Source organism: Dreissena polymorpha, chromosome 4 (assembly GCF_020536995.1).
Source record: "Dreissena polymorpha isolate Duluth1 chromosome 4, UMN_Dpol_1.0, whole genome shotgun sequence".
Classification (NCBI taxonomy): Eukaryota; Metazoa; Mollusca; class Bivalvia; order Myida; family Dreissenidae; genus Dreissena; species Dreissena polymorpha.
In genome coordinates, this window is record NC_068358.1 from 28,662,127 (window position 1) to 28,683,294 (window position 21,168).

Consider the following 21,168-nt stretch of genomic DNA (forward strand, 5'->3'; position numbering starts at 1 on the left):
ATACACATGCATGTACGAGAATTTATATTTACAAATAATAAACAAACAAACACATGATAAATATCACCAAATACAGGTATTGTGATTGCTTTCACTTTATTTAAATAAATCTTATCAAACGATACAGTTACTATAAGACCACCCAGGCGCACAAAGATCTCCGGGACAGTGGACAGAGACGTGGTCACAATTTACACCGGATAGGCAATGGCAACGGGAGAAGCAATTTAAACGAAACCTACCTTTACTGCATGCTGTAAAGGGGATTATATGATTAGGATTTATTGTACTTTGTATTAAAGAACGGATTTTAAGTCTACGATCTTGACCGAATGCTGTGAATGGGGTGGATATGATAGGGAAGTATTGTATGTTGTATTAGCTGAAGTAAGATAAGAAGCGGTTAACAGTAAAAGTGAAAGGGCCGTCCATCATATAAGTAAATTGACAAAATTAAAAAAAGTTGTTTCATATTCGCAAATTTTCGTTCTTTTGACGATTTGAAAACCTGAAAACTAAAAAGCGTAGTGCGACGCGAAACGATTGAATAATTAAGAAAGTTCTGTTGTTGTAGTTATAGTTTAGGAAACTACGATCATTGCTTATATAGATAAAAAATACATCCACTCTAAGCATGAGCATGATGGTCGAGTGGTCTAGGAGGGAGACTGTTTACTCCAGGACTCCAGGGGTCAGGGATTCGAGACCTGTTGAGGGTTACTTTTTTTTTCCTTTTTTTAAATTGTATTCTTGTTTTTTTACTGGAGATTTTTAGGTCAATATTTATCAATATAAAAAATTTAATGACATGCTTCAATACATGGCAAAATCTGTTGGACGGACCCTTGAACATCTGATCAATATAATCTACCGGTGTAAAGTATAGGTGTATGTATCATTCGTTATTATTATACAGGTTTTTAATACAGGTCATTCATCAATAAGTTAATCTAAAAAAAAAATCAACATAGTGGCATATTTAAAGTATTGCAGTGTCGTTATTTAATTTGCTAATTTGCTATGTTTGTTTTTTTCTTCTTTATTTTCTTAAACGAGAGCTTAACGGCGAAAAGATTTGAACATTGAATTATATAATGTCGGATCCATCAATTATAAAAGCAAAACTTCCGAAATGTTTTAACCAATCAAAATCCCTCTTTTGCTGATAACTTTTTCGATCATTGTTCCATGTCAAGTAACACATAGAAACGTATAAGTTCGTATGAATTAAAGCCAATTATAATTCACAAGTAATATTATGATATGTATACATTACCTAAATGTGGCTATTTGTCAACAAATTATCAAAAACAATTGTATAACCCTATTACAAGATCTCAGATTGTTTATCAATATAAATTATTGAATTAGAACTAAAAGCTGTCTATACTATGTCCTATCTTATAAGAAAAACATGTGCACGAGCTTGTAAGTGTTGTCTATGCATGCAAAACGGGAACTCCGAATAACATTTAAAAAAAACACATCGCATATGCCCTCATGTGTATTGGTACTGTTAAGCAATTAGCTTGCTCACAGGCACAAAAGCAATGTTAAATTTCAAAAGTTATAAATGTTATTGCAGAATAAGTGATAACATTAACATGTTTCGTGTTACAATAATGCTTAACTTGAAAAAAAAACCGATTTCACATTTTTGTCATACATTACTGGTACATCTTGTTCAAGATATAGGTAGCGCAGGAAAAGTTACATGTTGATCGAAATGTTTACGTCATGTGCTTTACCCTAAGAACTGACATTTAAATACGTGGAATTGTATGCATGCCGAATATTAATGAATTAATGTATCCAAACAAAGACCAGCAAACGAGCAGAGTTTGTATTGCGAGAACGTATCCTGTTTCTTGACACAAGTCTCCTTCAAATATTTTACTTAATTCGACTACTTGACTGTTTGAAAACGTACATGAGTCAATATGATTCAATAAATCTCACATATCTTTAGTTGTGTAATCCATTACATGCACTGACGTACCAACGCTACAGTTGACACTGGTCCATCCTGCTGCGCATTTGTTTTCGGGACATCTACCATCAATAGTTCGACATGTTACATTGTTGTGACAATGGCAATGAGTGGAAGCAGTTAGCATCAATTTTCCCAGGGATGCAGGCTGTAATTAATAAACAACTATTCTGATGCATATAAACAATTGATTGTATAAAAAGGTGTTTCGAAAGAGATCATATATAAATTTACTTGTTCGCGTATAATTCGAAATCGATAAAGCTTAAGCATGGAATTACTAAAACGCGCGCATCTTGTAAGTTGCGTATTGTCTTATGTGAAATTAAATTAAATTAGTTATTTATGACTGTAAATCCAATAAAAACGTTAATGTCATTCATCAAAAGCATTCGAGAGACTTATGTACCTTTAATATTTTAATACTTAATCCTTCAAATTCAAAGATCTTAAATGAAACGTTGCTGACTTTATATCTAATGCTGCTATCATTCTTTACTTATAATGTTTTTGTTGATGTAAAGTGAAATCTTACTTTTATTACACGCTTTTCCTTTCCATCCGTCTGCACAGACCCCATTTTCACATGCACCTGTGTGCCTGTGACAATGTCGCAACGACCCACAAAGCAATGGCATTGCTTGGAAAAGTTTACGCTGTAACTTCCGAGTGGGCATTCTGATATCAAACACATTTACGATGTACGATTGGCTACATGTACGATATATGATGTTGATGTATAAAATTGAACTTCGAGTCAAAGTTAAATGTATCGTTATACATATAATCGACTGATTGGACAGTAAAAATACTATCTGATGTAATCTGTTCATGCTTTGATACAAGATTTACTGAAAATGGTCGATTCATTGCAACAAATTTATCTGCATACTGTATACAATCTATTATTTGTTAAGTTAAAGTTGTCAGATTTGAAATATATTTACTTCTACGTTAGCCATTTATAAGGAAAGTCATAAGGTTTCTGTACGCTCAACAGCATGTGCGTCTAACTTGTAACGCATAATTTGACTGATACATGGACCAGTGTTGCATGCGTGGATGATCTTTTTTAATAAAATTTGTTTATTTTGAAATCAGGTTCAAGCGAGAAAACTGTTCAAACCAACGTTTAACTATTCTAAACAGTTAAATGCATGAACCAAATATATATTTACTCATTCAACCAATTACGAAGATTATACAATCTAGGTAAATCAAGGATACATCCGATGAAAAACCAGCTTTTAAGTGCGTTACCTGCTTGCCTGTATATCATAATCTCGCATATTGTCATGACAACGCTACTGCCACCTCCATTAACTCGTACAAATTTTATTTCACGTGGAGGAGTCAGTATCAACTAATTTATAGTCGCATTGGTCGAAGTAACTTGTTCGCCCCTAAGGGAACCTTTCTTTCGAACCACTGCCACATCCAGTACATCAAACTGATCAGAATCTGTAAACAGTTATAACATTTGCAACACATCAAGTAGTAGCTATACAAACATATAAGATGCCAGTATCTTTAACTAAATACTAAAAATGTGTATTTGTTAACTGAAGTGACTTTAAAGGCAAACTAAAAACCACCATACAATACATTGTTTGGCATTATCAGCAAATATATGGTGTTATTTAATGACAACCTAACTTTGAGAATATTTCAAGAATAATAAGTGTTAAATCTTCGTACGTATATCTTTACGTCCAAAAACGAGAACTCGTTCCACAAGATAAATTTTGTCCAGTGCCATTTGCACCCAAGATGGTCTGAACAAGGCAGTGCAGCAATTGCAATCGTCCGCTTTAGCATGTATAGATATGTTATGTATCACACCATCGTTGACTCTATCTGCTGTCCAGGTTGAATATGCAATACCATTTGTTGTCGCATTGATTGCCGAGATAGGGATCCGGGTTGGGTCTGAATTTTAAATGTTGACCTGTAAGTATGCGGTCCAGTAATGATTTCCTTCTATGTCACATTAATGGCGGAGATAGGTATCTGGATGGCGAGTTAATTATGCTCATATATGTTGTTTTTCCCACTATAAACTCCAAAAAAGTAAAATAGCTCGGTCTTTTTACGTTAACTTTGTTGTATAATACTTTTTTTCATTCAATATCATACATACAATGTAAACATGTATATGATCATACAACATAGTGATTTACAAAGCAATAAAGTTCAGACATGTTTTACAAGATATGCTAATATATATTTATTTTTTTAGAGAGAAAAGAAAAGCACAACAGAGGAATAGTTATGAAAAATGATGAAATGTATAAAGTCGGAAGATTTGTGTGTTTTGTTTTATATTCACAATGATCTTGTCAGATTGAAAAATAAAAATTAAAAAAAAAACTATTTTAGAGAGATAAACTAACATTAGAGTGAAATGTATATAAGTGGACAAAACATTATGAGAATTTAATCCGATTCCATTTTTGTTCAAAGATTTGTAATGTGTCATTACTGAGGGCTATTTCTTTCTCAATCTGGATTTTTAGTTTAAGACTAGGGACAAAGCAATTAAAATTTGGTACTTGTTTTTTGTACTTCATGTTTAAGATAAAAAAAATCATCAATATAACCATAAAATTCACAATATTATTACAGTCTATTGATTTCAATGAGTTAATTCCGAAACTTACATTTAAGAAAGATAGTTTAACGTTTAGTTGATGTTGTTCAAGAAAAGATATTAATTGATTCCAAATAGGCTGGATGTGTTTGCACTCACAAAAAAGATGTTCTATAGTTTCAATGTTTTCACTGCAGAAGTCACACAGATTTGAGTTAGATAATTTTCATTTGAAGAGATATTTATTTGTAGCTATAATTCTATGGATGTATTTATATTGAAAATTTCTCAGTGTGCTTTCAATAGTTACTTTATATGACATGGTAAATATGTGTTTCCAATTAAATTAATTTTCTCCAAAAAGGACTTGCCATTTATTTTTGATTTTGGAGTTTTCTGTAGGGTTTTTAATTTGTAGTGTGTAAAATATTTTATTTGTTTGTTTTTTCTTCCAAGTATGTTTTCTACAAATGTTGTTTGAGTACATGGTGTATTATTTGTATTGATTTCAGATTTAATATGTATGGGTATGCTTTTGATTAGTGTGTAGTACTTCAGAAAATTATTTGAAGGTATTCCGTATATGTAGTATATATTATGAAAAGAGTAGAAATCCCTAATTCTGTAGTCATATAATTGGTCGACATACATGTATTTAATGCTTCGTTCAAACCAGTCATTATAGAAAAACGTCTAATTGTTTGAAGTTATGTCTTTATTGTTCCATAAAATTGTTTTACTGCTGGTTTGGGTTTCTAAGTTATGAGTGACATCACTCCACGCTGATAGAACATCAGACAGAACTATGTTTTCGTTTGCAATTTCATGTAAGATAGTATTGCTGATGTTACATTCAAAGTTTAAGGAGTCACCATATTTTTTTAGGATTTTCTGGTAGAATAATTTCCTTTTACTCGTATTGGTATTATCTAGGTATCTTTTAACCCAGCTGCATTTGATTGCATTCAAGAATGAGTCAATGTTCGTTAATTGGTACCTCCATTTTCTACAGATTGAATTAACCGAGTTCTTTTTATTTTATCAGGCTTACCGTCCCATATGAAATTAAATATTGCTGATTGTATATCGTTAATAACATCATTTGGTGATTTGGGAGAACTGTTAAAACATATATTAATTTAGGAAGTGCAAACGTTTTCAAAGCTGTGTTTTTTCCGATTAGTGTAAGTTTACGATGATGCCATGATTTTAAGCAGTTTTTAAAATTCTGTAATTTAGGTAGTATGTTTTTAAGAACTGTATCCTTTTCATTATTTGTGAAAGTAATTCCTAACGTTGTGGCTTCATCGGATGTCTAATTAAATTTCATTTCTTTTTTATATTGAATATTTCTTTGTTTTAATTTACCTACTCGAAGCACAGTACATTTACTTTTGTTTAGTTTAAGACCCGATTTCATTCTGTAAAGGGTTAGCGACTCTATTAGGTTATGGAAAGAATCGTAATTGCCATTTAAAAAATAAGTTGCATCGTCAGCAAATAGGGACTGTTTGATTTCTTCGTCAGGTTCTAGTGATATGCCTTTTTTGTGTTTATTTGATTGGATGTGATGTGGTAGATACTCGATGCAAATAATAAATAGCGATGATGAGAGTAGACATCCTTGTCGAACCCCTCGTTCGATGTTAATACTGTTTGAAAAGAAGCCATTGTTAATGATTTTACTGTTAATATCGGTATAGAATAGTTTGACCCATTGAATGAGACTTTCACCAAAGTTCATATTTTCTAAGCAAGAGAACATAAATGAATGATCAAGCGAATCGAATGCCTTTTCAAAGTCTGCAAAGAATATTATACCAGGATTATTTGAATTGTTGAAATACTTTATGCATTCTTGGATTAGACGAACGTTTTCACCAATGTAACGTCCTTTTATGAAACCAGATTGAGATTTTGAAATGATTGATGGTACTTTTTTTTTATTCTGTTTGCTATACTTTTAGTTGCAATTTTATAATCATTGTTTTGTTGTATAATACTTGTTAAATATTCTTATCGTATAAAGACGAACGTTTAAATCCATCAAGACATTATTAGAAAACTACTTTTTTCAAATTAAAAACGCACGCGACTCAAATGCGCTGAAGTAGTCAACTTACAAAAAATAATTTAAGTCAAATAAACATAACAAAAACCTCAACATAAAATATTTCACTTTAAAATTTGCTATAAATGTGCATTGGCGCCAGCTCCTAATCTGAGCGCCCTCTCCTTGGCATTGGCTCCATGTTTATTTGAAAAATGCAACTTTATTTATTAGATCGGAAAGAAGCCGATGTTTTTGTGCACGTATTCACTTGTACAGGTTCAGAGCAATCTATGTAATGAGCGATTTTCATTATATTGGCTGGGATTTGCTATTTTTATCGTTTCTCTTCTTTTGCATGGAATTCTTGAGGACTATTTCGAGTTCCGTAAACGGGAAAGATCACAATTAATATTACTAGTACTACTCAATGTTAGATTCAGTAAATTTAATGTGTTTTTGTGCTTTTATTTTATCAATTTAAGACTACTTTTTTATTTGCATCAGGAGTAAATAAAATAAAAAATATATTGTAGGATAAATAGAATACTATGTTACTGTGATTGTGTACTTAAATTTATCCCACTCGTCTCAGAAAGGCTTACAAGGCTCGGCAAGCCTCGCCATGTAAACCTTTCTTCACTCGTGGGATAAACTTAAGTACACAATCACACTAACATAGTATCCTCTATATTTTATTTATTCCTAAAAAAAAAAATTAAATTAACTGAATCTAACATTGTGTAGTAATATTTATTGTGATCTTTCCTGTTTACGGAAATCGAAATAGTCTTTAAGAATTCCACGCAAAAGAAAAATAACGAGACAAAATATCGCTATACGCCTCGATTCAAATTTAATCAGCGTTCCAAATGTAAAACTCTCAAGTAAAACACAGACGGTTGTGTTCAAACTACAATTCTTGTTTCACCACTGTAAAAAACAAACAAACATGGCTCCCGCCATTTTGAAAAAAAAAATGTGTAGACACCTACCGTGGCTATGTAAAGCATGATTCAGCATTTATCCCCGCCGATATTGTTTATTTTAGTATTGAAACAACTCCTCGTTTTACACACTTTATACTTACTTACATAAAATTATTGTTCTACTCACCGAAGTTGTATAATAACCACGTCCATGTTTATTTTTGTAATGTTTCATTTGCTTCCATGACGAGTAAAAATATTGGACACATTTCTTGCTCACCATCTACCTTTTCCAGTTTAAAGCACTGGATGTCACAGCAGGCAATTCTTTGTGGATAGACATTCTTTGATCGACTGAAAAAGGAACAACTAAATCATCAAAGAAATTACCCTTTCAATTCGACATCGATTTCCTTTGAAAAGTTAAAGAACAATTCACTGACATTTTTCTTAAATTTTATCCATCAATTGTTCAACAAAACATCGCGTTATTCGAGTACATTCGACATTTTAACTAAATAGAAAATGCAGTCTCACCAGTTTCATTTCAATTTTATTTCCCAAAACTGTGTTTTTCACATTCATAATATTATAATAATCCATCATAAACACACACACTCGTAAACTCGTTAAACGACTGCGTACCCAATGACCTCAATGACGCAATCAGGAGTGAAAGGCCAGAAAAACTAGTCCCTACGTAATGTTCTAAAATAAGTGTGGGAGAAACCTGATCTAAAAATAACCGTGGAGAAAACCTTATCTTTTCTTTATGAGTCGTATTTGTTCTATAAAATCATTTAGCTGTAGGATACAAATAAGTTTACCACGTCTTCAAGACTTTAAATAAGTGAACTACGTGTGCATGTAAGTAACGTTTTTCAGCTATGAGTTTGATAGCGAGCGTATCTTCCCCTCCAGAAGCAAATGCACCATAACAACAGAACTTTCCAAATCATACAATCAATTCCCATTTGTAACGTTGTGTAATTTTTATGCCCCTTCGAAGAAGAGGGGGTATACTGTTTTCCACATGTTGGTCCGTCCGTACGTCGGACTACGTCCGTCCGTCCGTCCGTATGTCGTATGTCCGTCCGTCCACCAGATGGTTTCCGGATGATAACTCAAGAACACTTAGGCCTAGGATCATGAAACTTCATAGGTACATTGATCATGACTCGCAGATAATCCCTATTGATTTTGAGGTCACTAGGTCAAAGGTCAAGGTCACGGTGACCGGAAATAGTAAAATGGTTTCCGGATGATAACTCAAGAACGCTTATGCCTAGGATCATGAAACTTCATAGGTACATTGATCATGACTCGCAGATGACCCCTATTGATTTTTCAGGTCACTAGGTCAAAGGTCAAGGTCAAGTAGCAGCGAATTTTTTTGTCCAATTGGAGAAAGTACCCGCACCGATCCAATTGGTAAACATTGAGTCGTGAAAACCTGAAAATTGGGAAAAATCAATCGTGAAACCCTCAAATTGGGAAATTGATGTATTTGATTTTATGCTCCAAAATACTTTAAAATTTATTCTAAGTGTTTTCAAGCTGTCAATATTATATTTTCCTAGGTTCAAACCATAGAGCTGCACAGGGAAACTAACAAAATGTTGCATTTCACCCCCCCTCGATTTTTTTTTACCTTAAATTGGGAATATTTGGCCAGCAATTGGGAAATTTGTAGTTTTTTCGAAATTGGGAAATTGCCGTTTACCGGTACTTTATAAAGAAGGAAAAAATCGCTGCGTAGACCTGAAATAGTAAAATGGTTTCCGGATGATAAATCAAGAAGGCTTATGCATATGATCATGAAACTTCATAGGTAAATTGATCATGACTCGCAGATGACCCCTATTGATTTTGAGGTCACTAGGTCAAAGGTAAAGGTCACGGTGACCGGAAATAGTAAAATGGTTTCCGGATGATAACTCAAGAACGCTTATGCCTAGGATCATGAAACTTCATAGGTACATTGATCATGACTGGCAGATGACCCCTATTGATTTTCAGGTCAATAGGTCAAAGGTCAAGGTCACGGTGACCTGAAATAGTAAAATGGTTTCCGGATGATAACTCAATAACGCTTGTGCCTAGGATCATGAAACTTCATAGGTACATTGATCATGACTCGCAGATGACCCCTATTGATTTTCAGGATAACTAGGTCAAAGGTAAATTGCTCAATGACCCTAAATAGTAAAATGGTTTCTGATGATAACTCATGAACACTTATGCCTAGGATCATGAAACTTTATAGGTACATTGATCATGACTCGCAGATGACCCCTATTTATTTTCAGGTCAAAGGTCAAGGTCACAGTGCCTCAACTTAGAAAAATGGTTTCCGGGATGATAAATCAAGAATGCTTATGCCTAGGATCATGAAACTTCATAGGTACATTGATCATGACTCGCAGATGACCCCTATTGACTTTCAGGTCACTAGGTCAAAGGTCAAGGTCACGGTGACTTGACACAGTAAAATGGTTTTCCGGATGATAACTCAAGAAAGTTAAGCCTAGGATCGTGAAACTTTATAGGTACATTGATCATGACTTGCAGATGACCCCTATTGATTTTCAGGTCACTAGGTCAAAGGTCAAGGTCACCGTGCCAAAAAACGTATTCACATAATGGCTGCCACTACAACTGACAGCCCATATGGGGGGCATGCATGTTTTTCAAACAGCCATTGTTCAAAACTGCACCCGCAGCCGAGCATTGGCACCCGTTATGCAGTGCTCTTGTTATCATTTTGTTTAACTCCTGCAGCTGAATAGGAAAATGAACTTTCTATTGGTATTATATTTTTACAAATGTTTTATTTTTTGAAACCTTAAATTGGAACATAAGGCAGTTATTTGGGAAACATTGGGAATCAGGCCCAATTTTGGAAACCTTTAATTGGAACTTAAGGCAGTCAATTTGTGAAAATATACCTTTTAAGATTGGGAATCTGGCCAGATTTTGGCCCCAAATCGCCCCCAAATTTAACCAAAAAAAAACATGAATGTCTTAGCCAATACAGGTTGTGAGAATAACTGTTTTGCCATGAATGCAAACACAAATAAATAAATGTTTATGGAAAATGTGATGTTACAAATTGTACAGGAGACACTGACTTCTATGATTATTTCAGTTTTCTATGGTGAATGCTATTTACCTCTTTGTATACCTTCTTTATTTAGCTTTCATTTAAATTTTCGTAAGTCTGATCTTCAAACATTTGTGTGTCAAATGCCATAATCACCAAAATATCCAAGGGTATAAGTCTGTTCTTATTTATTTCAACCTACATAACCACATTTTGCTGTTGAGAGGACTGGTACTATGGCTTTGATAATGTTACTTGTAAAACATCTTCAAGTTCAGAAGTCAGCATTTTCGGTCATCAACTCAGTGTTTTCTGGAGGCTTCAGTAAGCTTACATCAACAGTTTACTTTGCTTTTGCTGCATCACAAATTGCTGTTATTGTAACTGAAACCATTGCCAAGGGCGGAGTAATAACATTTATATCATGTAAAACTATTAAGTCTGTCTTTCCCTGTCAGTTGACCTGTGAACTTTACTGCTGGAAAGTGGACACCAACATCATTAGTGTTGAAATTCTTGCCATTCTAACAATTAACCTGACACATGAACTGTGTCTAACAATGGTCATTGGACGCTTTATTGACAATACAATGGTCATATGATGCTTTATTGACTCTTTATAGTATATAAGTAATGTGTTGTTAACTTAGTTAAGTTTAGGGTAAGAATTTTAGTTTGCTTATAGGGAAATGTCAATATTTCATGAATTATTTTGACTTAGCTAGCTTTAATAAAATTTGATGGTAATTTGCTTAGGCGTTAACCCTCATTGTCAGAGGTTGCCCAAAGGCTGTACCACAATTCCATATAATTATGTTGTGTGTAGGATTATGTTCTTTATAAGTGTTGAGATAAAGAAAATTATAGAACTTTTATATATGAATTGTAAAATTTCTTACTGTTGACCATAATCACCTAGTAAATAACCAGCTGCAATAGCAATTTTATTTATCTTCAGTGTGAATATTGTTGTGAGTTGTGTTATAATTCACGAACATTTACATCAGTATTATTGCAAAAACATCAACATAAAAAAAATTAATAATCTTCATGGTTGTACTGTAAGTAAACTACCATTGTCGATGAAGAGATTAACCAATTAATGTACTTATCATGATTGTAACAATCAATTGAGGTTTAAGTGAAATAGTGAAATAGGATGTTGTGAGGATTGTGTGCTAGATTTATCGGTTTTCTTTTGGGTAAATACGTAGGTATATACATTACAGATAGTAAATGCTTATAAAACATATAAGTGTGAGTGTATATATTTGTTTCCTTTTGTTTCAGACAGAATTACATACCAGCACGCATGCGATACGGAACAAGGATGTTAAAAAGAGCCTGTGATTATTACTAATACAAATGTAAAGTGAAGTGTGAAAGCAGAAATCAACTGCATACAAAGCAAATATAAAATAGTTAGGAAAATAGAAATTTGAAAGTGGATAATTACCCATCATCGGGTTTTAAGCAATAAAAATTATTATATGTGTCAAATATGTGTCAAAAGATAAATTTAGTGAATACAAGACAGTTGTTTAGATGACAATCACTTGATGTAAAGCAGTGTATCAACAAACTAGTGAAGAAAATCTAATCCCAGCTATTTTAATGATAAACAAATTAAGACTTTGTAAGATGACAATATTGAATCCTTCTGTAAGTGGAGGCTGTCTGTTAGCAGTCAGTGTGTTGACGGTACTTGCAGGTCCAGTAACATACCTCAACCAGGAAGGTTAGTATAATGTCATATTATAATACTTCTATATTTAGTGGCATGCCTAGGCATATGCACTTACGCATACAGCTGATATATAATATTGAAAATTTTAAACCACCAAAAAACAATATTTAAACTATTCTCTCAGCCTTGCCTGCACAATTATTCAATCAAATGCATTTGAGTAATGTTTTGGGGAAACCAGGCTTAATGCATGTGCGTAAAGTGTTCCCCCAGATAAGCCTGTGTGGACACTTTTAGTTTTCAATTTATTCATTGACAGTCTCTAGGAAAAACAACAAAATGCATCAGCTGTGTCTTTCCAGCAACCAATATGATGATTACAATTGTGATAACAGGAAAAAAAAACTGAACAGGTGGTGAAAGAAATACTATCCAAAAGATGGCTTGTTAACTATCAGTGTTTTTTCCAGACCAATTAATTCATTTGTTCACCAGATAAAACAGATTATTTGGCTACATCAGCTCTTTTGGTTGGCCAACCTTTTCATAGTTTGACATTTGACACATGTTGCAAGTTAATAAACACAGTCTTTTGGGGGCCTTTGATCTTCGGTTATTTTAAGGTGTTACATTACAAATGTTAATGATTGCTAACACACCATGGTCAATTTCAGTCTGTGCAATCAGTACCATTCTAAAATAAGTAAAAAATAACCCATATTCATTACAAAGGTCAGGCCAGCCCAGTTTGAAATGAACTTGATATATTTGTAATTGAAATTAGTTTGATTTAAATTTGAATGTATCCCTAGTGGTATTATGAGTACCCTGGTGTAATTACGGATGGGAATGAAAAGGTACCTTATTTAGGGGTCTGCTCAAATCCATCTAATGAATGGTTCAATTCATAAACTTTATAGATGCAAGCTCAGGGACCCATTTAGAATTGTCACAGTTTAAATTCCTATAAAATAGACATTATCTTCAAGACTTTCATTTCTACCTGTTGATTTTCTCTTAGGTCAGTAGTTGACTTTCAGTCTGCAGTTTTGTTTGACAGTCTATTATGCAAAGTTCTGCTGTGACAAATTAAGCAATTAAGTGCAATTGTGATATTGTGACAGCTGTTGATAATGAGTAGGATTGCAAATGAGTTGATCAGTTGCACTTTACCAGAAGATAATTATTGCAAGGTTTTGCTCACTCACAATCAGCTTTAAAATATTAACATTTTTATTTTTAACCAGGTTTTCGGAAGGAAAAAACTGGTAAGATTGGCGAATGTCGGCGGGCAGGCTGGCGGACGGGCAGAATAAGCTTGTCCGGGCCATAACTTTGTTGTTCATTGTGAGATATTAAAATGATTTGGCACATTTGTTCACCATCATTAGACGGTGTGTCGCGCGAAAGAATTACGTCGTTGTCTCCAAGGTCAAGGTCACACTTTGAGTTAAAAGGTCAAAAATGGCCATACATGAGCTTGTCCGGGCCATTACTATGTCATTCATTGTGAGATTTTAAAATTATTTGGCACATTTGTTCACCATCATTGTGTCGCGCGGAAGAATTACGTCAATATCTCCCAGGTCAAGGTCGCCACAACTAAAAATACATTGATTTTTAAACAATGGGGGTAACTTTGAACAATCAGTAACTAGAAATGGCGCGGCAGAGGCCGACGCGTATCCCCGCGCCGCAAGTTTGAACCAGGGGCGCCCCATGGTTGGTAATGGGTCCAAGCATAGTTAAGATTGACCGTATTGTCATAAGAAAAGTTCAGAATCAATTAGAAGTGAATCGGTGTAGAAATGAAGAAATTAAAGTAAAAGACAATTTTGGGTGGGTGTGGTCCTATTATGGCCAGGGCGCCCCAGGGTTGGTAAAGGGGCCATACATAGTTGAGATTGACCGCATTGTCATAAGAGATGTTCAGTATCAATTTGAAGTAAATCGGTGTAGAAATGAAGAAATTATAGTAAAAGGCAATTTTGGGTGGGCGTGGCCTATGTGGGCGGGGCGCCCCAGGTTTTGTAATGATGCCATGCATAGTTGAGATTGACCGTATAGACATAAAAGAGGTTCAGTATCAATTTGAAGTGAATCGATGTAGAAATGAAGAAATTATAGTAAAAGGCAATTTTTGGTGGGCGTGGCCTATGTGGGCAGGGCGCCCCAGGGTTGGTTATGGGGCAATGCATAGCTGAGATGATCGTATTGTCATAAGAGAGGTTCAGTATCAATTTGAAGTGAATCGGTGTGCAAATGAAGAAACTATAGTAAAAAGCAATTGTGGGTGGGCGTGGCCTATGTGGGTGTGGCCTATTATGGGCGGGGCGCCCCAGGGTTGGTAATGGGGCCATACATAGTTGAGATTGACCGTATTGTCATAACAGAAGTTCAGTATCAATTAAACGTGAATCGGTGTAGAAATGAAGAAATTATAGTAAAAGACAATTTTGGGTGGGTGTGGCCTATTATGGGCGGGGCGCCCAAGGGTTGGTAATGGGGCTTTACATAGTTGAGATTGACCGTATTGTCATAAGAGATGTTCAGTATTAATTTGAAGTAAATCGGTGTAGAAATGAAGAAATTATAGTAAAAGGCAATTTTGGGTGGGCGTGGCCTATGTGGGCGGGGCACCCCAGGGTTGGTAATGATGCCATGCATAGTTGAGATTGACCGTATTGTCATAAAAGAAGTTCAGTATCAATTTGAAGTGAATCGGTGTAGAAATGAAGAAATTATAGTGAAAAACAATTTTGGGTGGGCGTGGCCTATGTGGGCGGGGCGCCCCAGGGTTGGTAATGGGGCCATGCAGTGTTGAGATTAACTGTATTGTCATAAGAGTGGTTCAGTATGAATTTGAAGTGAATCGGTGTAGAAATGAAGAAATTATAGTAAAAGGCAATTTTGGGTGGGCGTGGCCTATGTGGGCGTTGCCTATGTGGGCGGGGCGCCCCAGGGTTGTTTATGGGGCCATGCAAAGCTGAGATTGACCATATTGTCATAAGAGAGGTTCAGTATCAATTTGAAGTGAATCAGTGTAGAAATGAAGAAATTATAATAAATGGCAATTTTGGGTGGGCGTGGCCTTATGTGGGCGGGATGCCCTAGGGTTGGTAATGGGGCCATGCATAGCTGAGATTTACCGTATAGTCACAAGAGAGGTTCAGTATCAATTTGAAGTGAATCTGTGTAGAGATGAAGAAATTATAGCGAAAGGCAATTTTTGGTGGGCGTGGCCTATGTGGGCCGGGGCGCCCCAGGGTTGGTAATGGGGTCATGCATAGTTGAGATTGATTTTGTTGTCATAAGAGAGGCTCAGTATCAATTTGAAGTAAATCGGTGCAGAAATGAAAAAGTTGATTTAAAATAACATGAAAAAATGAGTGAAAATCTCTAACCCGGCATCGCCCCATCCCCCATAACTTTTGACCCAGGGGTCAGATAAAAATTCCGTCACTGTCACCCTCGCACATATGCTCATAGCTACCATGTATATAAGTTTCAAGGTTCTAGTGCTAATAGTGTAGGAGGAGCAGGTTGCCAAGACGGACGGACAGACGCACATCAATACAATATCCCCACTTTTTCTCCGAAAAACGTGGCGATAACAATGCACATTTTGAGTTGGTCTCCCTTTATTATTGAGTTCAAATGGTTAATGGGCGTGAACAATGGTCCAGGATTTTATATCACATTTTTATGGGTTCACCCTGTTTGAAGTATGTAGTAAAAAGGAGAGGTGTTAATTTTACTTCTTCATAAATTCCTTTTATTTTTAAAGCCATCCAAAATAAAATAGCAAAAAGGTCAGAAGTGCTCTGATGTAATGATTATTTTATTATGTAACTGAAACATTTGACCTTTGTTTACTGATTTTTGAACTTGTTGTCCCCTACCGGTTTCACCGGAGGGAAATTATGGTTTGCGCTCTGTGAGTGTCTGTAAGTCTGTCTGTCCTGGATCCTGTGATAACTTTAAAATTTCTTCATATTTTTTCATGAAACTTTAAACATGGACTTTCAGTTTAATACAAATAGCAGGAATTTTGGGAATTTCGCGTCGTGAAAAACCCCATTTTGGGAAAAAAAATCGCAAAACTGGCTCAATTGAGTAAAATAATCGCATGTAAATAGTGTTTTTTCTTTCAAAGAAGCCGTTAACTGGTAAATAACGACTATTTTGATGACATATTATTAAAATTTTACAAAATATTATGAACATGTGTGATAAGTGCAGGTTTTTTAAATCTGATTTTGGGGAAAGGGCCTGGTCTTTTTTGAGGGTAAAAAAATTGCGCGAAACGCCAGATATTAGGGAAAATAAGGAAAGTCTTAAATAATCAGTTTAACATTTTTTACATTTTTAAAACAAATTCAAGGCAACAGATAATTTAAATATGCAATATGTTTATATTTTCTACACTGGATCTGGTTTACTTATATATTTAAATGTTTAAAAAATAATAATTTGTTTTTGGAATTGGGATTTTTTTTCAATAGGGAAAAAACAACCAGATTTGCATTGGGAATGGGGCCGATATTCGGACCCGTGGCATAGGGCGGAAAAGGCCTGAATATACTACATAATAATGTCCCGCTGCGTGAAGGAGTTGTTCACACATCTGAAGTCCAACATCGTTGAGTCAAAAGCTAAAAGCAGGTAATGTTCGCACGTTTAACCGACAAAGAAGTTGAGTAATAAATTTAGCATATAAAAGTGTCATCCTCACTAGGTTTATTTCTGTTTTGTTCTAAATCCCAAGAAATTATAACAATAAAAATAATAAGTGAATTTAAATTTCGTTCGCCATGTCAAAACGTCCAGCAGATTCGTCTGCTTGTCCCAGCAACAAAAAAGTGAAGCGCGCATGTAAGTTTCAAGACAAGTGGACGACTAAGTTTGCGTGCATTGCCAAAAGGGTTCCGAATTCGTGTTTTGCAAAACATGTGACACGGATTTTTTCAATCAACAGTGGTGGTCACAAAGATCTCACTAGACACCTGTCGTCCAAGGCACAAACTTCTAACACAAGTTCATCTGCCAGTACACCTCTCATACAGGATGCCTTCAAGCCAACCATCTCCGACCCAGTCGCGAAGGCAAAATGTACCTTTGTACCTTTGCAGGCAGAAATGATGACAGCATCAAGCACGGGCCTTATGTCATGCTTGTTCCCCGCCAGACCCTTACCTCTTGACCGTTCTTGTGTCTCCCTCGGAATTATAGCTGTTAAAAATAAATGAAAACACTGCATTCCACTTGACTAAAAATGATATTTTAAGACAGAAATCAAAATCTGCGAACATTGTTTATCAAACGTTAAATTGAAGCATTTGTCAAAGTTATGTATTCTTTATGATGCTACAATCAATGTTTATTTCTCGAAAAGACTAACAAAAAAAGACGTTTATGAAAAAAAGTATAATTTAAGTTGCCTTACATAGCTGGAACTAGTTTCCCCATCAGATAAAAGACAGCATGGCAAAACTTGCGCAATCCAAATCTTTTTATTGTGGTTGGATCATGTTCCATCAGTTGAACAATCTGGAAAATTATAATCATTAATCTTTATTAACTTGCCTGCTAATGCAAATAACATGAGGGTGAAAGGAAAATAGTGAGCTTACTGGTTCCTAAGACTAAAAGTAACTCAATTGGTTTGTGCAGTTTGCCACTTTTGTTCAGAAGATTTCATTATAGCCATACAAGGAAGAATTACCTTGGTGTCTATGTTTTTGTATGTATCGGAACCATTTCCTAAAAGACCTTATAGCATAGGAGTTCATCAGGGCCAGTTGATTCAAGGTCAAGGTCATTGTTACACCAAAATAGGAAGTTATGATTTATGCATAATAAATTGAATGTGCACAACCAACGTTTCAATTTTAAGCAAATTTAAAAACAAAGCCAAATACTGACATCAGATTAAATATATATTTTGATGAAAGAATAGGCAAATTTTAACATACCTCTAGTAATGATAATTCTTCCCTCATAGTCTTCTGTGCCCCTTTACATGGAAAAATTTGATTTTCGCTTGAAAACTTCAAATGTCAAATGTTGTTGCACACTAACAAGTGTATAATATCCTTTTCAAAGTAGACTAAACCAAACATTGTTTAACCATAATAAATTACAACACTATTTTAATATTATGTCTTAATTTCATAATTGTTCCTATTTATAATGGTACTTTTATTTTTTGTCACAAGTTTTGTTATGTTAAAGCACTCGCATTCCAATGAATATTTTCATTAAAAGAGAGCTAAGCAAAGTAAATGTGTTGACATGGGAGTATTCACCACACCTGACGCTGGTGTTTGGGAAAACTTGGGTATTGGATCTCTCTCTATCTTTGGGTATGATTTAAAATGTCACTGCTGAGACATAGCAGACAACATTTTCTAGCAATTTTTAGTATTTTAGGACAATTTATCCAGCTATAAGCAAAGAATAAAAACTTTGTAAAAACTGTAAACCTTATTTCACTCCATTGTAGATTTGTTTGACCTGTTCGATCAAATTGTAACTTTCCATGTTCCTAATGGTATGAACAATACTGCTGTATATTTTGTTGCTAATAATAGGCTGTATTTTTTAGTCCTTTTAACTGTATTATGAATTGAACATTACTGTTGGTTTTCGGTGAATAGAGAAATGTTTCCTGCAATAAACATTTAGAAACTGAAATCAGAAGTCTGTTTCTTAAATGTTACAAGTCCCATTTTGAAACGTTGTATCAGAATTTTTGCTAAGTCCAACATTCTGCCTCATTTGTCTACCAAGTACAGAAATTCTGCCTTGCTAAAATGCAAAGTGCTACAAATCTGTCTTGTAAAAATTATAAGTGTTAAAATTCTGTCTGGTGTAATAATCTTTACAGATAAAATTCTGCTTCATTGTAATTCTGATTAGAAAATCTGTGCAGATTTCAAGGTATATTCTGGGTCTGTGTACTCTTTGTACAGAAAAAAATGAATTCTGTCTTGATTCTGGGCAGATTTTGTACAGACTCTGTACAAAATTTGCATAGAATTTTCGTACAGGTTACTGACAATGCTCACGCCTAGATTCATGATCTTCATAGTTACATTGATCATGACTGGCAGATGACCAACATAATGTTCAAGTCACTTTAAGGTCAAACGTCTTAATAACAATGACTCAACACTGTAAAATGGTATCCAGATGACAACTCAAGAAACCAAGGTCAAAAGTCAAAGTCACAATGACTAATATATTCATATTCACACAATGGCTGCCATTACAACTGACAGCCCATATGCAGGCGTGCATGTTTTACAAACAGCCCAATACATTTGGTAAAAATTTGTACTTGGGACTCAGCATAAATTATCTGTGCAAACATGTTTGTGTGGTGGTTTGTCAACATGGTGTTATATAGTGAGCATATAGTGATGCGCGCACTCCTTAACAATTTATTTTAAGCCTTTTAAGGTTGAATCATAGTGACCAAAATTATATTAATCACATGGCCTTTTGAATTTTCACTGATATCATCCTATTTTGTATGTTTTGTTTAAAGTTGAAATATGCCAATTACTTTACTGATAAATCAATCTCAACAAGGAAACAAACTTTAAAAAACATTAACACAATTATGCTTTCATGTATTTTATCTTATAATTTTAAACAGTGTTATTTAAAGATTGTCAGAACGCCAGCTGCAGTATTAAGACAATCTCAGACAAAGATTAAATCTGATTAAATATTTCAATTTAATTTATGTAACCTAGTATGCTTGAAGCTTGTGGTTTCACCGGAGATAAAATCTTTTTAAATGATTTAAGTAGAGCAACTAAGTTGTAAGGTTTTTATTGCGATTTACATGCTGAAACTTAATTGACCATGTGCATTCTTGTAAGTTACAGTTGATTGAATGATAAGATATCCATTTAAATGAATTTTCAATCCCCCTCCCACCAATCACTGCACTATCTAAGGTGCAAACTACGTTTTACCATTTTACATGCGCTTGTGTCTCATGAATACAAGAAAATCTCAACAAAATAATACAGGTCACTTATTTGAATTACAATATTAACCTCTTGGATTTAGGTAATTTTCGTTTGTACCTCACTGGAGATCCGATTACCAACTATTAATTATAATAATTGGCTATTGTAATACTAAATAGTAAATATTAGAATGTTACCAAATACCAACTGTTATTTATAATAATTAGCTTTCAAATTCACTATTCAACTATCACTCAATTCCAACTTTTATTGATAATAATTAGCTATTATAAAATTATTAACAATTCAAATATCACATAAAACTGATCAGGTTTGTAAACAAATTGCAGTATAATCTCTTATGTTATAAATAACTTGAATGACACACAAATCTTTATCCTTAATATTGTATTTCAGGTTGTAACTTGGAGCTTTAGAAGAATTAATGACATGAATTGAATAATTTTTAATATTAAAAAAATTGCTTGTTTGGCAAGTTTATCTTTGTAAATGATAAAAGGAAAGCTATTTGTTTAACTTTTCTTTTACAAATTACATGCTAAAACTTATTGGTATATTCGTGTAGTTGAATGTTCATTCACCTCAGTTCTTAGGTAAAAAAGTTTATACTTACATATAGTGTGTTACATACACTGTGAATACAGATGAATTTGTTTAGCTTAGGCTTAGAAAATCAGATACACCAGCCATGGTGCCTTGGTAAGTGGTTCAAGGTTTTTGAACCAAGCAAATAAACTTATCTGTATTTGACACTTACAAGGCTTATCCATTCCCACCATTGTTTTTCAAAAGAAATAGCCTCCCTATGTTAAA

The 21,168-nt window shown here is 34.3% G+C and overlaps 1 protein-coding gene across 1 annotated transcript in view; it reads left to right on the top strand.

Moving 5' to 3' along the window:
* Positions 1-11,936: 11,936 nt before the first annotated feature.
* The window catches only part of LOC127878312 (semaphorin-2A-like), a 55,210-nt gene continuing 45,978 nt past the window's right edge, over positions 11,937-21,168 (top strand). Inside the window, exon 1 of the mRNA XM_052424834.1 lies at positions 11,937-12,400. Within this exon, the coding sequence (XP_052280794.1) occupies positions 12,277-12,400 (124 nt within the window). The 5' untranslated portion in view covers positions 11,937-12,276. The remainder of the gene's footprint in view (positions 12,401-21,168) is intronic.